This window comes from Parasteatoda tepidariorum, chromosome 12 (genome assembly GCF_982258835.1).
Source record: "Parasteatoda tepidariorum strain Cologne lab strain chromosome 12, Ptep-v5.0, whole genome shotgun sequence".
Classification (NCBI taxonomy): Eukaryota; Metazoa; Arthropoda; class Arachnida; order Araneae; family Theridiidae; genus Parasteatoda; species Parasteatoda tepidariorum.
The window spans coordinates 33,231,105-33,254,615 of record NC_141766.1 but is presented as its reverse complement, the minus strand read 5'-3'; the positions used below and the strand labels follow the sequence as shown (position 1 = coordinate 33,254,615).

Below are 23,511 nucleotides of genomic sequence, written 5' to 3'. Positions count from 1 at the left end.
TTTTGTCATGTGTAGTTAGTGTATATAAATGTGAAGACACAACTCAGAATTCATTAATAACACAATTTGTATACAATATATTTTTTTTGAAATTTTCTTATGACCGTCGTGAACAGCAGACCCAATTTTAGGTTTACGACTATTAATAGTAAACTCCGTTGTTTTGTAATTTTAAACCCAATCCAGAACACAAGAGAACTCCTGGATCAAGTATTGGGAAAAATTTGCCTTCGAGGAGGACTTTTTAATGGAACTAACCAGCATTTGCTTTACGTGGAGAGAAAGACCACGAGAACCTGCCATGGTTAGTCTGACGCAAGGGTACTCTAACCCATGATCAGTCTACCACTGAGGATATTTCACATCAGCACTGTGGTCGGTGAGAGCCGGATACAGAATTCGCATCGACCAGCCATCGCTGGGATTCGAACCCGGTTTACCTCTTTGGAGGACGAACGCTCTATCTCCCGAGTAATCGCGACTCTGTATACAATATATTTTATTTTATTTTAAAACCGTCGTTGAACAATTGACCCAATTTTATGGGTTTACGACTACTAATGTTCAACTCCGCAGCTCTGTAATTTTGAACCCAATCCAGAAGACAAGGGAACTCCTGGATCAAGTATTGGGAGAAATTTGCCTTCGTGGATGTCTTCTTGATGGAAATAACCCGCATTTTGCGTTACATGGAGAGGAAAACCACGAGAACCTCCGATGGTTAGTCTGACGACAAGGGGACTCTAACCCATGATCCGTCTACCACTGAGAATATTTAACGTCAGCACTGTGGTCGGTGCAAGCCGGAGGCGGAATTCGTATCGACTGGGATTCGAACCCGGTTCGCCTCATTGGAGGGCGAACGCTATATCCCCTGAGCCATCACGGTTCGTATACAATATATTTCAGTTTTTGTCGCTTCAGCTCTTTATATCATCAGTTTGTCGATATTAACCATCGAATCGTGGTGGCTCAGGGGATAGAGCGTTCGCCTACTAATGAGGTGAACTGGATTCGAGTCCCCTATACGAGTCCCGCACCCTACTCGCACCGACCACAGTGTTGACGTAAAATATCCTCGAGTGGTAGACGGATCATGGGTTAGAATCTCCCTGCCGTCAGGCTAACCGTGAAAGGTTTTCGTGGTTTTCTAGACCATGTAACGCAAATGAGGGTAATACAATAAAAGTCATTCACAAAGGTGAATTTCTCCCAATACTTGAACCAGATGTTCATTTGTTTTCTGGATTGGGTTCAAATTTGCAAGGTTACGAAGTTGAAGGGAGCTACGGAGTAATTGTAAACCCAAAATCTGATCGGCTGTGCAACGACTGCTATGAAATTAGATATTAGAGATCAATGAAAATAAAGCAGCATATTATGTTGTCATAATAAAAGCATAAACACTCAATATATTTTAGTCTCATTTAAAGAAATGCGTCTATCCATATAAAATGTAATTGGTATTCATGTATTGGAATTTTCTAAAAAAAATTTTTAAAATTTTATTTTGACTTACTTTTTATTTATTTTTTTTTTGAAATTTTTTTATTTATTGTAGTATCAGACACTTAGGCAACTTCATTAATATATTTAAATAAACAAATTATTAAATTTAGATTCAATTGAATATTTTTCTGCTTTTGCAATTGGCTCATGTCTGATATGGCCTCTGTCTATACCAGCTATATGCTAAGTATGACTAAAGAATATTGTTTTCGAAAATTTCATAGATTTTACCGAACATTAGAAATGCTTAAAATAAAAACAGAGCCAATCATGTATAGATCAGTAAACCTTTATTTATTGGTAATTTAAAAAAAAAAGATAAATAAATATTTTTGTTCCCTTATATAATTTTTAAACGCTGTTATATATAACGTTTTTTAAACTTGTACTTTTCAACAAAAAGTAGGCGATAAGTGTCCTTTAAAAAAACTCCAGCTAGGGGAGAGAAACTGATTACAGATTTGAAATCAGCGATACGAAAGTATCTAAGATCTGTTAAAAATCTCCTACAACAGAGAACAAAACAAAATTTTTTTATCCCCAGGATTATTAATAAAGAATACTGAAAAAAGTACATCTTGCGTTGTTTTCACCTATCATTTGGAAACATTTTGTTATTAATTATTTACTATTCATAGAAACAAAATGTTAAAAATATCTTCGATTTTATTAGAAATATTATTCTTGGTAAATAATGAATCTAATATAAGGCTTGAATTCTGAAATGTTGACCTTGTTATTTGGCAGAAACTCAAATTATGATGGAGTTATCAGTGTTGAATGAACCTTGAAGTTTAATTTTTGAGTTGGAAGTAAACCAAGTAATCAACCCTAAATAATAAAGCATTAAAAGTTATTCCTTTAGAAGTCTTTTTAAATTTTTATCTTGCATATAATTTTTTACTCTTCAAAATGTTTTAGGAATAAAACTCTATCAGTTTTATTCTTTTGCAAAATCAGATTCAAAGTTTTTTCTTTGTTTTTGTTAATTGATTTTTGGTTTAGTATACCCGGAGAAAAAAACTCTGGTAGAATTACCGTGCAGTATAATTTTAATTTTGGTAATGAGAACCGAAATATAGGTTATTTATACGATTAATTTGATAATTTTTCCGTTCATATGGTAATGGTTTACCAGAAATACTGGTTTTGAAAATTATAGTTCTTGTTATCACACACTTAGTAAGAAATGCAAAACTGATAACTAAATGTATGCCATATTCTAAGTGTACCATACTGATACTTTAGATGGCATGAAAATTCATTATTCGGTTAAATTTACTTTTTAGTTATGTATTTTTACTATATGTGTGGTAACACGAGCTAAAATTTAAAAAAATATTATTTATTAAATATTGTAATTAATTTAACAATAACCAAATACTTTTTTAACTATAAGATTTAAAATATATTACATAAAGTTAATACATTACATTATATTAACTTACTTAAATTGTATGACGAATATAACTCTTTAATGATATCCATTTTAAAAATTGACCTAAAACAAAAATTTTAGCTACTCAACTAACACATCTAAAAAGAAACGTGAGCCGTAAAAAAAATCTGGTAAAATTACCGCTCATTATGGCAATGGCATTCCTGGTAAAAAAAACAACATAATTCTAGCAATAAACCAAAATATACGGCATTTAAACCATTAATTTAGCAATTTTAACGTTCATATAGTAAAAATTTACCGAGAATTCCGGTTTTTAAAATTATAGTTCTTATTTTAAACAATTAGAGAAAAGTACAAAACTGAAAAGTAAATTTAAACGAATAAGTGGATTCCATGCTATGATCTAAGGTATCATGATAAAATTACTAAATTTGAGCACATTTTATAAAACAATATTTTATTGTTAATTTTACCAAAATCATTACCAAGGTGCGTCGTTAAAATATCCAAGTTTTTTGGTGTCCCCATATAGCCAGAAACTTAGTAAATTTTACCATATTCTATTAGTTTTGATCATGCTTTTTTTTTCTCCCTGCGTTTTTGCAGGTAATAAATATAACAACTCTCAATATTTGTTTTTAATCATTATTTAAATACAGAGTTAATTAAAATGAAGAACTATTTCGCTTATAAAAATAATTTTACGAAACGGATAGCAAAAGATTATACTTAAAAAAGAATGTTTTTATCGAGGAAGTTTTTACAAAACACTGAAAAAAAGTATTTACATAAAAAAAAATTCAACCTCACCCGAAGAGGTCAAATAGATAGGACTTCAAACAGAAAATTGATATACTATACAAGACATTATAGTTTATCTTAAAAAGAAATAATAAAATTAGGCTGATGATCACTATCACTTTCTGGAAATCGAATCGTAGAAACTATTTTTTTTTCGGTTGCGTGCATCTGAACTATTTCGGTAAAATAGATAAGTAGGTTGATATGCAATGAATAACGCTTACATAAAGGAAAAGATTTTTCTATGGAAATTTAATTTTTGTTTTCTTTTTCCGTAATGTTACTCGACTGTGAATAAAAAAGGATAATGAAATAAAATGGAAATAAGAAAGCGATAAAAAGTATATTGATACGAAATTTGCTATCATTATTCCGAGGAGAAAAATAATACAAACATGACAGCAATTTTTTAATAATTAAATTTAATAATAATAAATTTAAATTAGTAATTAATAAAAAAATTATTTAAATTAATATTTAATAATAAATAATTAATAGTAATTAATTAATAATAATTAATTAATAACAATTAATTAATAATAATTAATTAATAATAATTAATTAAAAATTATTTAAATTAAAATTTAATAATCAATAATAATAAATTTAATAATTAATTTTTAATAATAAATAATTAATTTAAAGAAACTGAAGCGATAACATATTACCTGATCAAAAACTTCTTACGTTTCAAAAATATCTAAGTAAAAAAAAAATTTTTTTGACATGTTTTAAGCGCTTCAAAAATAGGCACCCATTTTCAAGACTTGAAATAAAAACGTTAAATTGCCAACAAAATGGAAAAATAAAAGTGAAAAACAAAACTAGAAAAAACATAGTACATCGAGACAGAAAAAAGGATGAAAAACAAACCATTCCACGTGCTACCCACCCGCTGCATTTTACCCTGATTTGCCCCTCTCGGCCACTGTGGTTTTTCTTGATTTGTTTCCCTTGATTGGATCCCCAGACATAAAAAGCTAATTTCAATGGCATGGTGAACATGTTAAAAACGAAAGACCATTAATTTTTTTGAATATATGTTATGTTCTAAATTTATTTATTATTTTGAATGAAGAATAAAAATTCATATCATTTTATCAATATTAATCTTAAAATTAGGTTTTATGCCAGACAGTTGAGTTCACACGTCTAGAGCGCCATCTAGTAGTCTAGTTCTTCATTTGATTTTTGTGTATGCATAAGCGGAAAATGAGATGAAATATGGTTTCCGTTAAAATATAAACGGAAAAGGATGGAAACAGGAGATGAGGATGGTAAAATATAGAGAAAAATATTTATTCAACGTTGAATTTAGTTATTTTTATTCGATGCGATATACCAATGCAATTTTTCATCAATGCATAACCTTTTAATTATTCATTCATTGCATTGTTATTAGAAAAAAACATGGTTTTGAGTTTTCATAAAAAAAAAAAACGGAAATATTAAATAAATAATTGGTTATTAAATTGATGTAAATTTAATTGAATCATTGACATCTTTGGGAGCCACTGCTTTAGAGTATGGCATTTAATTTACTTTTCAGTTCTGCATTTTTTTACTAAATGTGTGGTAATAAAAACTATTATCTTGAAAACCAGAATTTTTGATAAACCATTGCCATATAAAAAGAAAAATTAACAAATGCATTGTTTAAATACGGTATATTTTTGGCTTTATTATCCATAATTATGATAAATAAATGCCATACATGATAATTATGATAAATAAAAATCATACCTACGCACATATGAATATCATTACCCTACCGTAAGGTAATTTTACCAGAATTTTTTCTCCTTGTGTATTTAATTACTACTCTGTGAGAAATTTCTCTGTAAAAATGGTTAAATAGCAATTTATTTAATTGCCATTTTACCATATTCAACTCAAAACAGTGAAATAACCATAAAAGCACGATATTTAAACTGTTAATTTTGAGAAGAAACGTTTATTGATCGTTCTTATCAGATAGGGTTTAGCAACTAGAATTCAATACGTGCCAACTAGGCCCTCCTTGGAAACCATTTTGTTCCGTGCAGTTGGGTAGAAACTGAAGTTGCGAGGGCTATTCCGTCAACCTCATGCCCGGCTGAACGGGGGTTCGCATCCCGTTGTTGATAACACAACTTCTCTTCAATTCCTTCATTTCATGAAAATTTTTTGCGTCCTGCACTCTTCAATTGGTGACACTAGACTATAAGAATACGAAACTATCATTTTTGCATAAAGATGCAGCACCCACAGAGCTCTTATGTCCGTTTAAGTTTTAATTTTATAGTTTAGAAACTATGTTAGTTGTAAATGGTTACAAAACCATGTAGTTTTGTATTATTTACTAACGTATTTTTAACTGCGCCAGCAGTAAACGGTTTCAATACCGTAATGGTAAGGAAATGTTCCTAAACTTAAACACTATGGTTAATTATATGGACAGACTACTGTCGGTTATTTTACCGTAATTTCAAAATGATGATTTTAACAATGTAAGTGTTAATGTTAGCAAATAAAATAGATATATCAGGATAAAATTTGTGTAATAAATCACAGCCATGTTATGAACAATCTAAAAGCTATCCTTATCCGTTTCTTATAAAATTATAAATATAAAGTTTTTCTATAATTTAATATCAGATGAAGACAGTTTGAAACAAACAATTGCTTCAGACTTGAGAAAAAGTGGTAAAGTGGAGATGAATAAAGTAGAATCATTACAGTTGAAGGAAATTAGCCAAGTTCGTAACCTTCATTTGAATGATGATCTTCTTAAAATAATTGTAGCTGTACCTTACAACCTAGGACATACATCAAATTGAATTGAAAAGAATTAACGTTCGTTATCTTTTCTTTCTAAAGAGAACCATCTCGAAGCTGATGGAAGGAGATATGAAAATTAGTTTAAGCCAAAAATGTAAAAGATGGTTTTATGAAGTATTGGTTTTTTTAGTTTTATTTAATTACAGTTTTATGAGTGTGTGTCTTTACATCAAGTGATTGCAAAAGTTCTTCGGTGACCCGAATTGTCTAAGAAAATTGGACGTTTTTATATGAGTCTAGGAGAAATTGCCAAAAAATGTGGTCAACAAATAACCGCACAGCTATTTTGAGTAATTCATTTAAGGGTGTTCTTTGAAGGCTCGTTTGTCAAAGGAAATTATGTTTATTAGGAAGTAATTTGCAATTTTTTTATTACTAGTATGAGTTTATAACAGTTATTCATAACTGTTAGCTTAATTTTAGTCTACCTCTTGCCAGTGCTATCATAAAATATGCAAGAATAAAGAATTATTTATCAATTTTAAGGCTTTTTTTCGAAGGAATCGTCGCTATATGAAATGATGCGTTTTTGCATATAATATGCTATTTTTATAACAGTTGTGAGTTTGCAACTGTTGCTCATGACTTTTTGGTAATGTTTAGCCTATCTAAAGCCAGGCGCTGTCTACGCTTAGTTTAAAAATGGTGCAGAACGTCCACATAGAGAAAAGTCATGGTTTTGTGAAAATGAAAAGCGTTTGTGGTCTAATTTTTTAATTTTTAAAAAATTACTTCAGTGCTGAATTACCGGGGCTCATAAAAATTTGCAAAAACGGAGAATAAGGCAGTGATTTTGATCATTTTCATCCAGTTGGAAAAATATCGCCAAATGGGCGACTTTATTAAGTTATTTGTCTGTTCTAAACCCCAGATAATTCTTCATGGCAAGATTATATATATAGTTTAAAATCATCGCATTGCTTCAAGTGTAAGACACTTAAACCAACACCTCCTAGAAAAGAGTAGGCCTCTGCACGGGTTACCATAAATATCCTTTAGTAGTCCAAACGTAATGACATATGTCGTATTTTCAACCACTGCGCAGCCTAGTACCCCGAACGTAATGACATCTTTCTTATTTTTCATCAACTGCGCAGTTAACTTCGTCACATCGGACTACTAAATTGATCCGTGCTGAGGCCTTCATACTTCTAGGAGGTGTTGCTTAAACTATGCTTTTTTATTTTCCTTGGCGACAGAGCTTCGAAAAACAGCGTTAATGATTTCCATCGAAGTAGAAAAATCTCGCTAAACTGGCGAGTTTTAAAAATAAGAGTCATTTTTTCCCGTTTAATATTATAAGTATTTTTCAGCCTTAAAGTTCAGTCGATTCTTTTCAGTATAATAGTGTATATATTTTTAGTTTAAAATTATACCTTTGTTTTGAGTTTTCGGCAACAAAATTGCGGCCCTTTTATTTTCTTTGCTGTTAGGTCTTAAACAAATTCTTATAAATTGCTGTTGAAACTCACGCAAAACCTACACATTTAGTTTATTGGAAAGCCCACCTTTTTTTTAAATCATTTATCGGCTAAGGAAGTTCGGGGAAGACATTTGATTTTTTTTAAAGTAGCGTATATTTTTGAAAATAGATGTGGTATTATACCATGTGAAAGATATACAGAAAAAGATCACAAATCTCCTACAGGACATTTAAAAAACCAGAATCATTCGAGACATTTAAAAAACTGATTTCATGAACTGAATACTATGTTCAATATAATTTTATTTTTAAAAAATGAATTCTTTAATTGCTTATAATAAATTTCATATTCGACATTTTTCCCATTATTTTTTCTATAACTATGATTTATTTTTCATTTTTTATTAAGACTTTTAGAATAATTGCGAAACAGAATAAAAATTTTTTTGAATGAAGTAATTTAATTAAAATATTTGTTTTATTTTATTTCCAATGCTGTATTAATATTTCGTCAATTCAGACTTTTTCGAGACAAATATGTTAGCCCCTCTTTCTGGGTCACCATATTAGGTGGGCCAACGTTGCTTCCACAGTAAGGACAAATAGTACAGATAATGAAAGAACACCCATGCCTTTCCCGAGATTCGAACCCAAAACCTTTCTGATGCAGGGCCAGTTCTCTGACCGTTACACATTCGGTCATACAAGTCCTGTTTCATGAATAAAAATTGAAATATTTATACACCAAATTTCATGCAGTGATCTTGAATAAATTTTTTTACTTTTCTACTTTACAATGCAAAATTGTATTCTTTAAAATAACGTAAAAATTGTATAGCTTAAAATTTAAAAATTTTATGTCTATTTAAATTATTTCGTCTATTTATTCAAAATTTTTCGACTGAAATAATAAAAACATAATAAATATTTACTGAAAGTTAGTTTTTGCATGTAATTTCGAATTCTATGATGAACGAATTCTATGATTGCCGAGAAAATGTTTTTTAATTCGCTTAAAAACTTCGAGATGAGGTGAAATACTCAAAAAGTAAAATTAACATTAAGGGATCCAATCTATGGGCAGCTTTTCTGACCAAACTATTCGTACCATATTTCCTAGATCGGGGATATCCCCTATAGTTTCAGAGGCGGATGCAGCGGAGAGTCATAGGGGTCATGACCCCCCCCCCCAAAATTGAAAAAAAATAAAAACAATAATTTTTTAATAGTTTACAAAAGAAATAAAATATTTTAAAAATTATTTAAGGGGGCATATACACCTACGTAGGTCGGAAAAATCGATTTTTTTTTCCATCTAATTATGTCCTTTACTGTTTCAAGAATCATAATCCAAAGGATTAAAACGAAATTCGTCATAGTTTCATTGTAAACATTAATAATGTTGAAGCGCGCCGAGCGCTCCAAGTGCGCTTCAACAGGTTTAACCAAAGATTGTGTAAAGGTGAAGATGGGAAACTTGCGAAATTCGTAACTAAAGTCTGGCACCATGCTTGAATTATTAATACTTGAATTATTTATGTAATGTTCTATTGTTCATTATGAAAAAAATAAATGAGAAGACTAGCATTAAAAATCCCAGTTTTTTTTTCAAAAAAAATATTAAGCAAAAATTTTTTTTTATAAAAAAATTTAAGTGTGTGTGGGGGGGATCAGAGTCTATGACCCCCCCCCAGGAAAAATTTCCATATCCGCCCCTGTATAGTTTTACGGGTTAAAAATCCAAATCCATTGAGAAACAAGTATATTTATTCACAACAAGTACGTTTTTATTATTTCGTAACTTAAAATATAGTCTGCACTAATTAATTAGCCAACTTGAGGTCATGCCATCGAATCATTAAGCTTTAGTCCTAGAACCGAAATCTTTGATCATTAGATAAAAAGTTATTCATGGTAGTAAGTACTTTTTTTGCGCAATGCACACTTTTGTGCAATATTTCTTACTATAAAATACCAGATAAAATAAAATATCAGATACAATGAAACTTTATTATTTTAATAATCATATTTATTGTGTTGTCTTTGAACTCATCAGGTTGCCATACTGTACATTAAATTCAAATCATTAGATAAAAATTGTGCATTATGTTTCGATTATTTAATTTGCAGACTAAAACATAAGAATAAATATAACACAAAGTACATATTTATGTATTAATGCATTTTATGCGTTAATTTAATAATAAAATATTTAATAAGATTCAATATTGAGTAAGAAATTTGAAATGAAACGTAGTTAAAGTAAATTAAATAACAAGCGTGAAATTCGCATAAGAAAGATAACCACTTTTGCATTCATGTAAGATATGAGGTCAGACAATTGATTCTAATAGTTAAATTAAGTCTGTTCTTCCTAAAATAGAACGTGTGGGTGTTAGTAAAGAGTTGCGTTTCACACTTTCGCGTGAAAAGTAATTAAAGACATAGTGAATATTCATTGACAAATTTCAAAAGTTGGTTTATTGTTTTTAATATATTCATCGTAACTCTTAATATTTATTAAAGGTAATTGCATATTTTTAATTATTTTTTTTAAATTTTTATAGTCGTATAAATGACTCGATTCAAATTTATTCGCATATTGAATTACTGAATTTTGTATTTTATCTGATTCTTTTTAGTAATGTTACTGTTTTTTTAATTAATTACTGTTTTTATAATGCAGGTATGCGGGAATGAAAACCATGTTGACAAAGCTGTAAATACTGAAAATTGGGATAAAAAAAGATGGGAAAGAAGCATCCCCTATCCTTTTACATATGCAATCAAGAATACCATAAATGTAAGTGTCTCTTTCTCATTTTAAATATTTTTTAAACATTTTTTTAAGTATCATATTTTCATATGATTACTTATATTTTTTAAATTATAAACGGTTTATGATAAACTTCGAGTTTTATTAAAAACTAATTATTTGTATGCCTGATTGCAATGGCTGAAACTGTCTTGGTTGTGGTACATATCTTTGTCATACTCACGCTGTTGATTAAATTAATTTAAACATACGGGTCTATGGGCCCAAAGTCTTTAATGAATACTTCTAGTTCAGAATTCTAATAGAATTACCGTGCAATATGGTAATGACATTTCTGGTAAATAAAATATATATCTGATTAATCTACGTTATTTAAACCATTCATTTGGTAATTTTTCCGTTTATATGGTAATGGTTTATCGGAAATTCTGGTTTTCAATATTATAGTTCTTATTACCACATATTGAGAAAAAGAATACAAAACTGAAACTTAAATTTAACCGAATAATTGGTTTTTATGCCATGCTCTAAAGTATCACGATAAAATTACCACATTTACCTAATTTTATCATATATTATAAAATCATAGTTTTCGATATTTTACTAAAATTATTACCAAAGCATTACCATTTTATATCTTAACAAGCCTGAAAATTTTGTGTTATATGCACCAAAGTTTTTCTGGTTACTTGTCATGAATTTTTAGCCATGCTTCAAAGCTAATGATGATGATTTTGAAAACAAGAATATATTCTGCATTTTCATATTGATTTTAGAATTTGGGTTTGATATTTTAATAAGCCTTAAAATCTAGTGATATATGCGCCAAGATTTTTTTTTTCGTCATAAGCTTATAGCTCTGCCTCAAACCTAATAGAGGGGACTTTGAAAATAAGTAAATATTCTGTAAGTAATAATGATTTCAGTTTGATTTTAAATTTTGGTTTCTATATTGAAAAAAATCATTGAAGGCGAATCAAAATTAATAATCAAAACTATCATTCAAAGCTAAAGATGATTACATTGAAAACAAGTAAATAGGATATATTTTCATTCTGATTTTAAAGTTTAGGTTTGATAATTTCACAAGTATTAAAATTTTGTGGTATATGAGCCAAAATGTTTTTGTTTTCATCACTTGTCATGAGCTTACAGCTCTGCTTCAAGGCTAAAAGTGGTAGCCTTGAAATCAAGTAAATACGCTATAGCTATTAATATTTCCATGTTAATTTTAAAGTTTGGATTTTACATTCTAACAACCATTGAAATTTTGTTTTGTATTTGCAAGTGGTTTCTTGTCACACTGTGCATATTTTGTTTAATTTGTCTTCAAAAACCTTCTAAAAGATGGCAACTTTTCAATTTAAAAACTAATAAAATTATTCTTTAACAAAAGTGCAATGGAAAGTGACATCTGCCGAAAGAATGCTGTGTTGTATTTAACTCTATTTTGGTAGCTAAACTAGCTCATATTTTTCTTTAGCATTCTTGAGAATTGCTTAAAGAATGATAAATTTTTTTGAAGGGATGCAAGAAAAAACATCATTTGACAAAGCAAGACAGACAATCTTCTGCATTATTTTGTACTCAGACAAGAATTGTCATTCCCCATAAAAGCTCGCACTCAGATATCCTTTTTTTATGATTTGATGTTGCCGTTTTGCTTTGTACGCCGTTAATTAGTTCAGCTGTCCCACGAGGAAGTTTATAGCAGGAGATGGTAAACAGAAAAAAAAAAATGAATCGAAGCTTGCCAAGAAAACTTCGCCAAGAACGCTTTCAATGAATGTTACTAGAAATTTTTGAATCTCATAAAAGAATTAAATTAAAATAAAATGTTGGAACTACTAATCTACTACTGTGAAATGCCATGAGCCATGAAGTTGGCTGTAGATGAATCAGTTGTCGTGATTATTATGAGAAATAAAGTGGTGAAATATTATGATTGACAAGTTTTATTGCAATGTTTAAAAAGTTTTATTGCGAGGAGGAAAATATTCTTGCTTAAGAATGAGTGATAGTTTACTAGCCTATTTTAAAATGAATCTCAATACCAAATACTACTACTATGCTTGTGATAAAATGTGGCACCCTGACTTCAAATAATACAATAATGCTGTCTCCAAGATTATATATGGAATACCGAGCTGCCATGATTATTTGGTAACTTGTAATTTGGAATCTCATAAAAGAATTGAATTAAAATACAAGGTAAGAACTACTATTCTACAACCAAACTACTAATCAAATAATATAATAATGTAATCTTTAAGATTACATATGGAATACTGGGCTGATGTGATTATTCGGTATATTGTAATTCGGAATCCTATAAAAGAATTGAATTAAAATAAAATGTTAGCGCTATTAATCTACTACTATGTATATTTTGCTCGAAAAAAAGTATTATTCTTTTATTATCTTTTCATTTACTTCAACATATTTTTTAAAATTATTTTAAATGGGAGTTGCATTATATGAATCATACTTTAATAAATGACGGCAGTATTAATGGAAACATCGCTTCCTAGTCAGTTAGCTTTACTTGCAAATACTTTAGAGTGCTTGTTTTCTTTGCTCTCAATATTTTGCAATGCAATCATTACGTCATATAGTTTTAATTGCGGACAGGCTGTTACAGAGTCGATGGTCAGATTTGAGTTTATCTCATAAAAATGTAAACTTAAAATCATCATTTCTATTCTTACCACCAAATTCCATTTTTAAGCGCCATTTTTAATATATGGGGTTAAGTGAACACCTTAAACTACAAATATTGCGTTTTAGTACGTAAAAACTTTATTACTAGGTCAAAAGATATTTAACTTGTTAAGTTTTTTATTTTTCACATTGTTAATTTTATATTACATACAATAAATAGTAACTTATGAAAAAATTACTGATTTATTTTAAATTTCCGAGTACAGGGAACTGAAGAAAATATTTTTAAAATTTTTATTTATGCTTTTATTGTGTGTTTGCACATTTGTAATATTCTTATTGTATTGGTGCATTGAACCAGGGCTAAAGAGAATAGAAGGGCTAGTTCATTCCGCTCTTAGAGCTGAAGCTACGATTTCCCTCCTCATGACGTCACGCTGCACACAGATCTCGGAGATCGCAAGCAAAGATATTATGAAAACTTAGTATCATTTTCTCTGTAAAGTTTGATTTTTTCTTGATATTAGCTTTCAAACCTTATGCAATTAATATATCATTTCCTTTCAAAAACATAGTTCTCAAAAATTTTCTTGGGCAAAATGTTAAATACCATTTTAAACTAATAAAAATATTCTATTAGTTATCATAAATGACGCTATAAAAACTTTATTTAAAATTTTCAGTTTTAACTTTTATTATTAAAAAAAATTTAGTGCATGTATCGACAATTTTTTAGCTACATATTGTTCAATAACAATAATTTTTAAAGTTAGGTTAAATTTAGAATCTTGATTTTAAAATATGCTGTTAATGGAAATTTGTTTACACTTAATCATTAGGAAACAACAACCTTGAAAGCTAATTATTCCAACAAAATAATAATTTAGGTCCATAAAAATATTATAAATTTTACAATTGTTTATAGATATTTAAATTTAAAATAATATAATTACATTAAAAAATAATTATATTATAATTAAAAAAATAAAAAATATTCAGAATAACTACAGTGAAACCTACGTTATGAAACTAGGAGAATTTTAACTATTAATTATCTATGCTTTTCATATAAGTTTTTATTTTGTTTGATTTACGCATTTTTTAATTCTTTCGTCTGCCTTTTTTTTTTTTGAAGTAGCTGGGCGGTTTCAATTTAGATGGCGAATTCTTATAAAATTTCTGAAATTTAAAATGAGAATATTGCTGTTTTATTCACTGCGGGATATCGTCCCTCTAATTCACTTATAAATTCTTTGATGACGCTTTATTTTCTGTCCCATGCACAAGTTAAAAAACGTTCTCAAATTCCTGACACACTTCCATCCATTCTGCTAGTGGAACAATTAGTTCTCCCTTAGATAAGAGAGCACTTGGTAGAGTTAGAGCAATTTTAAAATCATTCTAATCAGCAATCTAAGCAAACGATTTCGCATATCTTCATAATTTTGTTTTAAGAAATGCTTACTGCATATTCGTTCATATTTAATATTAACTGGGTCATTTCATTTCGTTTGCAACGTTGAAGCCATTCTTTACATAGTTGTTCATTTACTTTAGGGAACAGGTGGAAAATTATATTTTTGCCTTTTGTGTTTCTATCAGAATTTTTGTAAGTTGCAATCGCACAAACTGGCATTTCATAAATAATTTTAAATTTTTGTAATTAACTTCACAAAACTGAGAAAAATCATTAAAAGAAACATAGAAAGTCTTGGAATATGTCACAAAAAGGAATGCTCCAATATTAGTCAAAGCTAATTAGACCGAACGCTTCGTTCTTGAAGTAAAAGCTCAAGTTTTGCGCCACCGTGACGTCACAGGCAAAAATCGGAGGTTTAGCGCGGCGAGAGTTTCTTCAAAGGAGTGAACTAGCCCTTCTATTCTCTTTAGCCTCTCCTGGATAAACCTTTTTGAAAATTATGAGTAATCACTTGATTTTATGATACATATAGAATAATAATTCTTATCATACGCATAGAATAATCATTCTGTATTATTCTTTAGAAATTTGAAATATTGTCATAAACTTAGGGTGTTGGGGGATTTTTGTCCATATACTGTATTTTAAAAGATAAAAAAATATTAAACTCTATGTTGTGTTCATCGCTACTATGCTTCGAACTGTTCCAAAACTGTCATTTTGCACAAACACTTCCAAATCTACAAGTAGACATGAAATGTTAATTTAAGGTAATTAAATGTAAAGTTAAATAAAAAAATATAATGCATTTTATGCATTATTTGTAATATTTTTCTAGTTCATGAATATTTACTAGAGAACCTTCTGGAAAAAAGACGTTTAAGAATATGCGAGTTTGCGTGGGAATTAATGATGTCTAACTCTTTTCTTGAAATGCTTTTGCACAATTTCAAAATTTTGTAATCTAAGCTTTAATACACTACCGGTCAAAAGTTTGCGAAAATTTTGAAATCTACAAAAAAAAGTTCTAAATTCAAATGCTCATAGAACTGCGAAAACTCATTCAAATTGCATGAAAATTTGATATGTTCTAAGGTGAACCCTCTACAGTTAGTTACATATGATCAAATTGCAATACTTTGTTTTTTGCGAACTGAATCCAGCTTTTCATCATGAGTTGTTTCTATGGGGAAAAAAGTTGTTAAGTTTGAACACTTGCCAAACTTGCAAAAAAATTTTTTGTACTTTCTGTTAATAGAAAATAGTTATTTGAACAGTTCTATGCAAGCCCTCAAAATTTCGAATCGATTTGATTTTGTTTGACGAAGTTATAGAATTTTGAAAAGCATGTATACTTTTCTCGATTTTTAAGCATTCCACAATTGCGGTCCTTTGGTCTATACATCTTCGACCAAAGAACTTTTTAATTTAATGTTTTCTATATTTTCAAATAATTAATATTGATTATAAAACAAATATTCTTATTTATTATTGTAATTATTGTTACTACAAAGAATTTATTATGAATATAATTAAAACAATATCTCATAGATGTCACATTTCATCGAAAATTTGTTTGTTCTCGCAAACGATGCTCTGATATTTGAATCGAAGTCAGTTATGGGACATTTTACAACAGGAATGGAACTCTATATCACTTGAAGTGATTAATGGTTTATTAGAACGAATGCTATGCATATGTAAGGCTATAATAAAAGCAAAAGGTGGATGGTTCGAGGAATCTAAGATTTAAATGTTAATTTATTTAATTACAAAATACGAATAAGAATATGTTAAATATTTGATCTGTTGTAAATAAAATAGTTTAATAAAAATGCAAATTTTTTATACTATTGTTATTATTTTTTTAGAATTATTTATGTAATTATAGTTATAACTTTTTATTTTAATTTAATATAAAGTAAAAATATCACAAAGCTAATACATGCAAGCAATAAATATAAACAATAAATATAAATAATAATAATTACAATAATGAATAAGAGTATTTGTTTTATGATAAATATTTATTATTTGAAAATATAGAAAACATAAAAATTAAGAAGTTCTTTGATAGAAGATGTATAGACCAGAAGACTGCATATGTGGAATGCTCAAAAATCGAGAGAAGTACACATGTTTTTCAAAATTCTATAACTTCGTCGAAAAAAATCGAATTGATTTGAAATTTTGCGGGCTTACATAGAACTGTTCAAATAACTATTTTCTATTAACAGAAAGTACAAAAAATATTTTTTGCAAGTTTGGCAAGTGTTCAAACTTAACAACTTTTTTCACCATGAAAACAATCCGTGATGAAAAGATGGATTCAGTTCGCAAAAAACAAAGTATTGCAATTTGATCATATGTAACTAACAGTAGAGGGTTCACTTTAGAACATATCAAATTTTCATGCCATTTGAATGATTTTTCGCAGTTCTATGAACATTTGAATTTAGACCTTTTCTTCGCAGATTTCAAAATTTTCGCAAACTTTTGACCGGTAGTGTATATGTCATTTAAATTTTATTTCTTTAACTGTTATGTTATTCCATAAAATATAATTTGAAATAAAATACCTTTGAATCTAAAAAAATGTAAAAATATAAAATTTTAAATTAGCATTTGCCTAGAAATAACTTACATACACCCACCCATTCACGCGCACACACATGTACATGCAAGCATGCATTTATCTATCCCATTATCTATGCATGCATGCATCTATCTATCCCTTTATCTATGCATGCATGCTTCTATCCATGCATGCATACATTTACTATCCATGGATGCATGTATGCATTTGTGTATCCCTCTATCCATGCATGCTTCTGTCCATGTATGCATACATTTAGAATCCATCCATCCATCCATCCATCCATCCATCCATCCATCCATCCATCCATCCATCCATACATACATACATACATACATACATACATACATACATACATACATACATACATACATACATACATACATACATACATACATACATACATACATACATACATACATACATACATACATACATGCATGCATACATACATACATACATACATACATACATACATACATACATGCATACATACATACATACATACACGCATGCATGCATTTACTATTCATGCATGCATGTATGCATTTGTGTATCCCTCTATCCATGCATACATTTACTATCCATGGATGCATACATGCATTTGTGTATCCCTCTATCCATGCATGCTTCTGTCCATGCATGCATATATTTAGAATCCATCCATCCATCCATCCATCCATCCATCCATACATACATACATACATACATACATACATACATACATACATACATACATACATACATACATACATACATACATACATACATGCATACATACATACATACATACATACATACATACATTACATACATACATACATACATACGTGCATACATGCATACATGCATGCATACATGCATACATACATACATACCGTCTAAGTAAAGAATTTTCTGAATAGATTCGATTAACAAAGTCATATTGAGTTATTTTCTTTCTATCTTCTCAAAAAGATTTAAAAATTATCGTTTCTGAAAAAGTTTTAAGTTTTAGTAAAAAACTACTTTGCATCTAAAAATAATAATGAGTGAATAAATATTTAGTGAGTATTATTTTTCTTTTATTTTCAGACTAATGAAGATCCAAGTTTCTTGAAAGAACAAGTTTTAAAAGCAGAAATGGAGTCCGATAATTACCGGCTACAATTGGAGGAAACGCAAGATGTAAGAAACTTCACTTAGTTTTTAGTTTAAATTTAAAAAAAAAAAAAACAATTCAATAATAATTTTTAGGTTAGGGTTTTGCCAACTGAGATGTATATGTTTTAGTGACGATAACTATAAGTTCAGAAACTTTAGTAATACATAATCAATAATTCAATTTCATTAATACATTAAACAAACTTTGAATTAATAGAAAAAAATATCATATCAACAGAAGTTTATCAAATTAGGTCCGTACCCACTCCTTTAGTTTTCAAATAGTTGCAGCTATTATTATATAGCTATTATTACATAGTTATTATTATATACTATATATTATATATTATTATATATATATTATATATTATTATATATATATTATATATTATTATATATATTATAAACGTGATACAGTTCAAGACAATGTTTTATTTTATTTTATAACTGACTTTATATAGCTGATCCAAAACTGAGTTTGCGTCTATCAATATTCTTATCCATAGCCTTGTAATTTTGAACCCAACCCAAAAGACAAGGGAATTCCTGGATCAAAAATTGGTACAAATTATCCTTTGTGGAGGATTTTTCGATGAAACTTACACAAATTTGTGTTACATGGAGATAAAAACCACGAAAATCTTCCACGGTTAACGCGATGGCAAGGGAATTTTAACCTATGATCAGTCCATCCCTGAGGATATTTTATGTCATCACTGTGGTCGATGTGAGTCGGGAACAGAATTCAGGATCGACCAGCCAACGCTGGGTTCGAACCTGTGTCACCTCATTAGGAGGCGAGTGCTCTAACCCTTGAGCCACCGTAGCTCTCAAGACAATGTTTGGAACACGCCAACGAAAGGGATAACGATCGACGTCATCACTAACCCTGTTTAAAGGAAATAATGAGAAAGTGACTCAACACTAAAAATATGAGATCGCTTTCAATACCAATTGGTAGAAAACTTTGGAGAACTTTCGTGATATTAGAAACGAATAAATTACAGCGCGTAAGCAATCTTGTCTTGTATATAGCAACTTTGCTATATCTAGACACACTAAATACAACTGCAGTTTTTGAAAATTAATAGGGTGGATATGGGTTTAAATTGGCACCCTTTACAATCCTTAATGATATCTTACTATTTTTGTTTTTTATACTTACATGAAATCGCGTTCGGCCAAAGCTATTTTACACTTATTTTGGTCCCAGTGCTTTTATTTAAATTATTCTTGTTTACCAAATTATGGTAAAATTAAGTTCGCTTCCTAAATTTTGATTAATTTTATTTACTCTTAATTTGAATGAAATCATGATTAATTTTTGAAGTATATTTAATTCCGTGTTTCAGAAACTTTCAAATCTGACAGAGCAGTTGGATAGTGTTCTGAAATGTAACTGTAAACTAGGTGTTGGAATGGATTATGTGATAGCAACTGTCAATGAATTAAAATCTTTAATGGAATGGACTGCAGAGGAAAAAGAAGCAAAAGCGGATAGTCAAGTTATATTCCAAAAACTACAGCAGCTTGAACGAATACAAAAGGTAATTTCAAAATTATTCTAACTTTAATTTCAGAATTTTTGATTATTCAGAATTATACGCATTCAGAGACACTAAATATTAAAATAATACCACCTAGAAGAGAGAAGCCCTTCGCACAGGTTACCATAAACAAGAAATCCGATCCATAGCAGCCCGTACATTGCTCAATCTTTCTTATTTTCCTGCGCAGATTCAGGTACATCTGATTACTAAATTGAACCGTGCGGAGGCCTTCTCTCTTTTAGGAGGTGTTGATTAAGCACTTTTGTTATTAATTCAGCTCTAATGGCAATAACTCATCTCTATATAGTGTGCAAAAAGAAGTAGAATAGAATAATTCCAAATTCTTAAGATTAAGAATAATTCCAAGTTCTTAAGATTCAGAATAATTCTGAATTTTTAAGATTCAGAAAAATTCAAAATTCTTATTTAGAATTATACGTATTCAGAACTATTAAGTATTCAAGACTCTTGTAACTCAATTTTAGATAATAATTCGTCTATACAGATACACTGGGTATATCTCTAAATCTGGGTATATCTGGGTATATCTATTGATTAGATTTTCATTTACTGAAATATTATCTTAATGATTCGAGGAGTAGATCTAAAAATATTTAAATGGCAAAAAGTTTCATAGATGACAATTCTATTTTTTCAGTCCCTGCAACATTTGAAGCTTATTATATCTGATACAATAATTAATTAGCATATTTAAGGTTTAACCTTGGAATCCTATCGAGGGCATGCTTACGTCGCAGGGAAATGATGAGGATGGAAATTTGATCAAATCCTCAAGATTATAAATTTTTGGAAGTTTATATTAAGATATCCGATTGGTTTCAACACTATATTTTTTAAAAAAAAATGCTGAATTAAAATTTTAATTTATTGTTTGGAAAGCAGGAGTCTTAAAATTAATAGTAAATTCAAAGTAAAGTTTAAGAATTTATAAAATAGTTTTAAAAAAAAAGCAGATAAATTAAAAAAAATTTATGTCACGCAAACAGTTCTTCAACAAATTGTAATATATTTCAATTTTTTTTTATAGATCAAAAATGTAATTACTTGTATTTTGAACCAAAATTTTAAAAAATTTTAAAAAGACAATAAAATGAAATTAAATATATTGTTTAATATTGATTGTTTAATATTAAAGAAAATTTATAAATATTCTTACTTAAAAGTTTGATAAAAATAGCAAATTCAAACTTGGACGTTAGCTTTTATTTCATAAATCATAACATCACTAATAATATACAAAATATCAAAGAATTATATTATAAATTTATTTTGACGTGTGTGTTAGCATAAAGAAATTTTCTTAAAATCAACAACACTCAGAAAATGCAAGAAAATTCTGAAATTTTAGAAAATCCTGACAACAAAAATATTATTATTTCGAAAATTAATTTCTGAAAATGAATTTTATATGTCTTAAATAATTTATTCAAATAAAAATTATTAAAATACACAAAGCATAACTAAATAATTTCAATTTCTTTTTCGGGAGTTAACATCTGCTTTCTGTTTCGACAAAAAAAAAAGAGAAACTGTAACTGTTCTAAAAATTGAAGTTCAAAAATTTAAAAGGTTTTGGTAAGCTAATGAACAAAAGTTCAAATATGAACAATAAAAAAAAAATCGAAATTTAAGATGAATTTGCAGATTTTCACCCAGTTCGTATACTTTAAAATAACTACTCCGTGGTTTGATTTTCTTAAACAAAGTAAGTGATTTGATCAAATCCCTTAACTGTTTTAGTAAAAAGATGAAATGAACAAGTCTGTTGAAAGTAACAAAAAAGAAATAAACAAAAATAAAGAAAACAAAAGATGAAATAAACATGCGGATTTTTAGTTATGATTTAATTTAAAAGTTTCCTTTCTCCTGTCCAAAATATTGGGGCCATATTTCCCAGATTGCTGCTACCCCCTATATTTTGGGAGTCAAAAATCCGAATCCATCAAAAAAAAAAAAAAAAAAAAAAAAAAAAAAAAAAAAAAAAAGAAGAAGAAAAGAAGATGTATTTATTCTGAGAAAGTTCGTTTTTGTGTCTGATTTCGTAACTTCAAATATCGTCTGCACTTATTAATTAGCATATTTGAGGTCACCCCTTCCAGCCATAAGATTGACTCCTAGAACGTGAAGATCCGATCATTTGATCAAATCTTATTCAGGGTGATCCTTTTTTGCGCACTGGGAAACTGGGATACGTAATTAAGTTCGAAATTCGGGTACCTCATGAATTCAAAGTTCATTTGGTGAGACGAATAAACATCTGTAATATGATCATGAAACGATTATTTTTTTAAACGAATGATAACTGGTGAGGAGAAATGGGTTGTTTACAACAATATGGTGTGCAAACGGTTTTAGTCCTGAGGTGAACATTCACTATCAACGTCTTCAAAACCAGAACTTTATCAAAGTATGTGGTGGTTTTTGAGTTTGAACCAAGGAACGGAGCAATCAATTCAGATGTGTACTATGCGCAATTGGATAATTGAACGAATCAGTCATCCAAAAACCTTCTGAGCTCACTAATCGTAAAGTAGTGGAGTTCCATCACGACAGCGCTAGACCACATACATATTTTAATACTGGTCAAATGCTATAGGAACTTGGATAGGATGTGTTGCTCCACCCACCATACTCACTAGACCTTACGTCATCAGACTCTTACTTGTTTCACTCTCTTCAGAACTCCTTGCGTGGAACAACGTTAAATTCACATGAGGCTGTTCAGTTTTTCACAAATAAAAACAGGTCCTTTTACTGACGAATAATTATGAAGTTCACCGAATGATGACAAAAGGTCATCTAACAAAACACAACATATATCATTGACCAACTTTTAACCTAAATATATGACTGTGAAAAGTTAAGAAAAAAGAGACTAAACAACTTTTCTTAACCCAATGTAAATAAGAAGGTAGTAATATGTCACTATAGCTTTAGCAAGGAGACGGCTTGTTACCAAAGAACAGTTTGCTTCAATATTTGGAAAGCACCATTCATCTCAAGAATACTCTTACAGTAGGCTGATGATGTCACCTTTCAAGATTTTGTTGCCTTATTTTTAAATATTTTTCATTTTATTTAAATATTTTTCGAACTTAAACGTATGAAACGCACTCTCAGAAATAAAACTCTCACTTTTGATGATTCAGCAGTTCTTGACCAGTAATCCGGTAATGTTGATCACGTAGTTCATTTCACGAAATCACATGATTTGTTACGAAAGGTGAAACTTCAAATATATGACAAAAATGTTTCATCAATTCGAAATCTCATCTTAGTGCATTGTGGGAGATTTTTTATTTATCAGGAATGACCAAACTGGAATTAACACTACAGAATCGCAATTAAAGCAACGAAATAAACCAATCGGTCTGTATGGTGGTCAACGA

At 29.2% G+C, this 23,511-nt stretch overlaps 1 protein-coding gene across 6 annotated transcripts in view; it reads left to right on the top strand.

The window, feature by feature from the left end:
• The window catches only part of LOC107440918 (uncharacterized), a 153,519-nt gene that overhangs the window by 90,691 nt on the left and 39,317 nt on the right, over positions 1 to 23,511 (top strand). For 4 of the 6 annotated variants that reach the window (XM_043041014.3, XM_043041013.3, XM_071188024.2 and 1 more), the window contains 3 exons: positions 10,642 to 10,758; positions 18,483 to 18,575; positions 19,904 to 20,098. In XM_043041014.3, the coding sequence (XP_042896948.2) occupies positions 10,642 to 10,758; positions 18,483 to 18,575; positions 19,904 to 20,098 (405 nt within the window). Of the gene's footprint in view, positions 1 to 10,398; positions 10,482 to 10,641; positions 10,759 to 12,585; positions 12,943 to 18,482; positions 18,576 to 19,903; positions 20,099 to 23,511 lie in introns of those variants that run through there. The other 2 variants (XM_043041017.3, XM_043041018.3) reach the window with 2 other exon arrangements.